This window comes from Montipora capricornis, chromosome 9 (genome assembly GCF_036669925.1).
Source record: "Montipora capricornis isolate CH-2021 chromosome 9, ASM3666992v2, whole genome shotgun sequence".
NCBI classification, from domain to species: Eukaryota; Metazoa; Cnidaria; class Anthozoa; order Scleractinia; family Acroporidae; genus Montipora; species Montipora capricornis.
The window spans coordinates 21,182,454-21,188,818 of NC_090891.1; the positions used below are offsets into that span (position 1 = coordinate 21,182,454).

Below are 6,365 nucleotides of genomic sequence, written 5' to 3' on the forward strand. Positions count from 1 at the left end.
ACGGAGAAAAATATCTCAGAGCAGAGTGGGGGTACCAAAAAACTCAACCCAAAAATACAAATGAGAGAAATAATCCTTGCACTTTTAGCTGGACAATTTAAGCAATTCTTTATTTTTAGACAACGGAAAAATTAAGGTGGGTTCCACAGGATTCGAACCCAGGACCTCTGCGATGCCGGTGCGATGCTCTACCAACTGAGCTATGAAGCTACTCATTTAGGAGCAGGTCAATTTGTTGGACAATTTCTTAAATTTTCCAGCTAAAAGTGCGAGGATCACTTCTCTTATTTGTCTATAAACCGCGCTTCAAGTATATGCATCCATTTCACTCAGACCACATAATGCCGTCGAGTCTGGGAGTTGGACGGGTCTCATTGGGTGAAAGGATACCGTTTTCCCTGCAGGATCCCTACAGAATCCAATAGTTGAGTACTTAAAGAAAACTCAGGGCTACTTTATTGCCGTGTGGAGATTGCCGATATGTCTCACAACATTGGATGCTCTGAGAAGTATTTGCCAATCTTAACGTTTGAAAGTGTTTCATGATAACATGGCCTTGTCATCGAACATGTGTATTCTAATCAAAGACCCCTGGCGAAGTCAACGAAAAATGCCATATCAAACATCGGAAAAACAAGCCATGGAGCTTGTTCGCGCATGCATGGCTACTGCGTCACCACGACTGCTTTCCACAACATTAAGGGCCCATTCAGTTTGGGAGGCTGCAATATCGAATGTTCCTCGCATAACCTCTCTTTTCAACATGTTTTCATCCCAGGAAAACGTAAGCTATTGCAAAGTATTATGTCTTAAGATAGAAAGGGAATTAGAGAAAGGGGAAATGGGCGCAATACTTTTCGGGGATTTCTGAAAGTGCACAACTTGAGCGAGCCGCTGATTAAAGCTCGTGGTTAAAACACAGCTTCCGCGCTCCTGCGAATTATGTTTGTCGTCTGTCATGCAGAATCCTTTTTATAAGGTGACAACTTCAAAACTGGGACACACACTCGAGGAGCGAGTCCCGAATTTCAATCCTCAGAGCTTCGTTCCCGTGCGTAACAATGTGCGTTCCATTACCATCGAGTTGAATCATGGCGTCATCTTGAGCCTGCGATAAAGGTTTAGAAGAGAGGTCAAAAATTAGCAATTTCGTTCCAAGAGTCCCCAATCCTTTTGCGTCAGTGCCAATGAAACTTAACCTCTTAACCTTTGTACTGACTGACATCACGCAGCCTCTAGAAACGTAATTGGTTTACCGGTCAATCCGATAAAAAGGTGTAACTTTTCCCAAAATTCCCATCGGAAAGAAGGCAATTTCCATTATCTACGTAACACCCGGCGTCTATGGTGGTTAATCCTGACGCATATATCGCTAGCAATTAGCCAAAGCCACGAAAATAGTATTTTTAAACCACCCTGCTCTTCGTGCCCCCCTCCCCCTCCCCCCCAAAAAAATGGGCTTGTGGCGATAAAATAAATGTCCAGCGTGACCCGTTGTAAACATAAGCTGACAATGGCAAAAAAGCAAGCAACTAGTTTGCACAGCGGCAAGTTCCTACCGTTGAAAGCCTTTAGTAAAGTCTCCTCGTCTTAAAGTTACACTCACCAGATGAAGGGTGTGTCCTTCCTGATTGGACTCCACGTGCACATCTCGGATACCGCGCTTTAGACGGAGAAAAAAAAACATGCCAAATGAGAAAAAAAACTTTCCACCACAGGAAATGTTTACATTTTTAACAAGGACAGCATTTTTATCCGAAATAAAGGAATTTCAGAATCACTTATTTTTGTTATAAATTTCCGCGCTCTATCATCTTGAATATTTGTAACGTATACGATTGTTCTGTTGTTGTTTTACAAAAGCTCTTTGTGTCAGAACAATAGGACGAGATAGGACAAGTGCAACACACCAAAATTATTCAAGATGGCGGCGCCCGGTAAATCTGAAACTGAAAAAAAGCGATTCTAAAATTAGTTTCTTTATGATACCTTTTTTTGAAGGGAAAAATTCAAATTTGATTGCAAAGATTATTTCCTCCGGTTTAAAGTTGTTCTTTGGGAAAGGAAGTTTCCTTTAAAAGTCCATCTCTGGGAAACTGCTTCAGAAAAAAACCCAAGAAAAGGTCATTCAGGGGCTTGTTGAGATGTTGATAATTCCTTTGATAAATAGATCACTCAAACTGTCCATATTGGAACTTCTCTTTAGGGTGAAACCGTTATCACTGCCTACGTTTAATCGCCAGCGGAGAATGGTAGCATCGGCAACGAGTGCGAGTACGAGAACAGGACTAGTACAACTTGCACTCGTTATAGAAGTCGTGCTTTTGACAAACTCTTACTCTCCGCTACGACTTACGTAAGGTCGTCGCAAACCAACTTGCCGGGACGAGTTGAGAAGGCCAGGCTGCGCAGTACGGATGCGCAGTAATCAACACCCTAGAACTCGTACTGGAAGTCGCACTCGTTGCCGATGCTAACATCTTCTAAGGACTTACTTTTGTTAGCGACTGTAACAGATCTTCAACAAGCACACTGCCCCACAAGTGACAGGATTTCTGCTTATCAGTCTTTTGCTCCGCTTGATGCTCCCTGAATGAAGAATTTCCTTGTCAACACTTTTTGAACGATTGAAGTGTTTTTGAGTCTTTCGGCAAGCCTTTATCATCAGCACAACTGATATATGTATCGATCAACAGAATAAACCCAGCGCAAAGTATTTAGACATCTAGCCTTGAATGAACTGTCACAATGGCCGCATTACTTTCTCAACTCTTAGCAAAGAGTGAGAAAAGGGAGACAGATCGAGTCAGGACAAGAATGAATTAGATAAGAGTGTTTCTTATAGCATGGGTGGGCTCCCCAGCACAGTCACAAATGAGTCTATTTTTAGAATACCCGTTTACGCGAAAAGCAGTTGTCATGGCCCTGAAAAAACATAGAAGCAGTCACACGTGACATGGCTTCTCCTCATTGGTTAAAGCGGCGTCCTTTGTTTGTTTTCGCGCATTAAGTGCAGCTAAAAGGAAGTCCATTTGTGACTGTGCTGGGGCAAAACCGCAAGAAAAACGCTCTTGTCTAATTCACTCTTGGTCAGGAGCCATCCATTACCAGGGTATCGTGGTCGGTTTAGAAAACAAGAGGTACAAAAAATATGTAACGGAAACAATGGAGCCTAATCTCAAACACAAATGAGCTGCATATCGATGTCGACCTAATAAAAGTAGCGTTGTAAAGAGCCGCATGAAAAGTGGACATGGCCGCATGGTTAGGGCAATTCGAAAATCCCGGGTTCAAGTCGAGGAATGAGCAGAAGCAAAATCCCGCTTCAACTTCTCGTCTGCGCTTGTAAAACCAAATTGATCTGCCTACTGCAATTTTGGATTCCTAAGAATTTGTTGTGTTTGTTCCAATAACGTTTCATTAGCACTGAAAAGCTCTAGGAGAGAAAGGCCAGTTTTGCAAATATAAACAGTGTGTTGGTTCTGAAAATTGCCACAGAGATAATAAAGATAAGAACACATGCAGGGGTTGGAGTAAAATTTCAACGTTTGAGTATTAATAATTCCTACATGGTTCATAGTCATAAACAGGAGAGAAGAAACATTCATCATCAGTGAAGTGATGTTGTAGGACGAAGCCTTCAACGTATCGTCCTCATACCAGAAAGTTGGGAAGTCTAACATTCCTTAGCAGTCAATACAAAGCTTTGCCTTCTCAGTGAAATAAAACTCCCGAGTATCGATCACTCCGGCAGGGATTTGAAACTACGAATTTCAGCTCATCTTGTAGTCTGATGCCTTGTGGCATTGTCTGTCGTGTTACAGAATGCCTTTGCCAGGACATTCACCAATCCAGTCAGTTGAAATTCAGCTGTGATTCTATATTCTCCTCATTCGCTACTTTCCCATTCCCATAATGCAATACGTATTGGGGGGTTCTTTTGCATAAAAACAATACAAGTCATTTACCCATGGGACTGTATCATGCTTCAGTGAAGTGGAAATCCATTGTTTAAATGTAAATAACCCACCAAAATGAACTGGGATTTGTGAAAATAAAAACAATTGACTGTTCTACATGCTAGTAGTCCAGTCCAGTGCTCTCACGGACAGAGCTGACAAGGTCACTGTTCAAGAATGACCCTTGGAACGACGGTGTTAACACCAGAACGAGGATAAGTTATAAACTATTTCAACGTATTACCACAACATTAAAGCCGTGTTTTAGGGTCTTTCTGCAAGTACCGGAAAGCGTTGTGTTTTTGGTCACTTGGGATTAGTCTTTATGTGGAGTTGTCTTGTTTTCTGTATTTTGTTTCTTTTGTTTTACGTAATTTCCGCACCGGTACTTGCAGAAGCTGCCGTGTTTTATTAATGGTGATTGAGGTCTGTCAACTCGAGAAAAAGTCGAAGGTTTATGGTGGCATTCTTGCAATTCTTGTAAAGGCGAAGGTAAAATTTTCGTTAGTTTCGAGAGAGTGTACTTACTTTGCGTTGTCCAACTCAGCTTCCGAAAGGTTCAACGGCTCGAGTGTATAACGATTGTCTTTTGTTACCAAGGTACCAGTTACTGTGGCAACTTGAATACCAGGTCTAACTTCCTGTGGTTGAAGATTGTTGGCTAACTGCGGAAAAAGATGAAAAAAGAACTTGTGTACTTTTTTCACGAGTGCAGCCACACCTATGAACTAGCAATCTTTTAGATAACATTTAACCTATTTTTTTTCCATTTGTTCCAGAGCACTGGAGAAAATGAGATTCGCAGAGAGAATCAGTAAATATGAGACTAAGATTAAGGATGGTGCTTCGACTGATGATACTTGAGTTGGAGTTTAGTTCAGTTCAACTGATTTTTGTGCGTTGTCTTTAGTTTCCCTAAAACATGGGTAATGTCAGGGCACCCACGCATTAACGCAAAAATGGAGGAATGAACAGTTCCGTGCTGTATATTTTTTCTTTGAGTAGCATGTTCCTGATTTTCCCGGATTTTACACCGGAGGAAATAATTCATGCAATTTAATTTGTTTGTGTATTTTGTTATAATAAAAAAGTGCTTATCAGAAAAAAACTAATCGAAATCGCTTATTTTCACTTTCAAATTTCAAGGGCGCTTACATGTTGAATAATTGTGACGTGTTCTAGTTGCCCTCTTTTGACACAAAATGCTTTCGTATAATTACAAAGGGGCAACCATAAGACGTCACAATTATTCAAATTCCGGCGCCCTAGAAATTTGAAAACAAAATAAGAGTGATTCTGAAAGTTTGGATCTTTATCGCGCATCTTGACTGCGAAACAGATTGGTTTCACTACGCTGATTCCGACATAGCTTTAGACAGCACATTTTTGTGTGGATATATTCAGAGAGACTTTACAGCACCGTGCGATACACCGCGACATCCTCTTCCAGATCAGTGTTTGGGATCTGTGGCGTCCCAGAAAGATTATGAAACTTAAGCCCTTGTTACACGTCACATGGTGCGAGAATTATTGTTTTTATTTTAAAAAAGACAAAGCGTGAAACATTTGAAAATGTCGCTACATAGGTAGGATCTACTTCCGCCACTCTCTGAGTCCGCCCCTTTCCCGAAACAGCGGCAGGTAATCGACCCTACGACAAAGGCCGAGCTCTAGCCTGTCATGGGGCTCAAAACCAAAAAAAAAACCTGTTTAAAAACCCTGAGTTTATTCCGGCTAAAACGAGACGCCCCGGGGTAGCACCAAGGTATACCAACTGAGCCGACCAATCAGAGGATTACACAGGTGTTGAGCATTAATTTATCAAATAAACGTTACGCTGTTAAAAGGTCGCATGGTAAACTGACCTCATTCGACAAAACAACCTTCTCAAACTGCCGGTTAACGGGCAGCGACAACACTTCTAGAAAGCTGAAGGTTGATATTTTGCACTCCTGCAATTAAGAACCAAACATAGGATGGTAACAACATCACTACCAACAACTCAAACACTTGTTACATCGCGTTCACTGAAACCGGGGCCACCCAGATGATGAAAACCAATCAGAGGGCAGAGCTGAAACAATAGATTCCAACATTTTCAGATCCAGCGAATCAAAGCTCCGGTACAAAACAATGAAATCGCAACTTGTTCGTTGACCGGTGATGTTTTAGTGACTGTGGGGTCGGTTACTGTAAATTATCCAAGTGGCCCCGGTTTCAGCGAACGCACTGAAATAGTGCTCATTATTAGTACAACAAATAGAGCACGGGACTTAGAAATTGCAGATATGCTACTCGCGCTGAGCGACTGGGCAACGGAGGGCAACTGTAGTCGTCCCACGTCATTTACCTTAAGAGGTAGTTCATTCTGTGAATGCACGATTTGCTGAAATTTGACAGAGGACT

The 6,365-nt window shown here is 41.7% G+C and overlaps 1 protein-coding gene across 1 annotated transcript in view; it reads right to left on the reverse strand.

Moving 5' to 3' along the window:
* Positions 1-434: 434 nt before the first annotated feature.
* LOC138016188 (integrator complex subunit 9 homolog) overlaps positions 435-6,365 on the reverse strand; it is a 44,040-nt gene continuing 38,109 nt past the window's right edge. The window contains exons 20-24 of the mRNA XM_068863356.1: positions 5,825-5,911; positions 4,488-4,624; positions 2,496-2,589; positions 1,607-1,663; positions 435-1,108 (exon numbers count right to left, since the gene is read on the reverse strand). Coding sequence (XP_068719457.1) covers positions 989-1,108; positions 1,607-1,663; positions 2,496-2,589; positions 4,488-4,624; positions 5,825-5,911 — 495 coding nt within the window. The 3' untranslated portion in view covers positions 435-988. The remainder of the gene's footprint in view (positions 1,109-1,606; positions 1,664-2,495; positions 2,590-4,487; positions 4,625-5,824; positions 5,912-6,365) is intronic.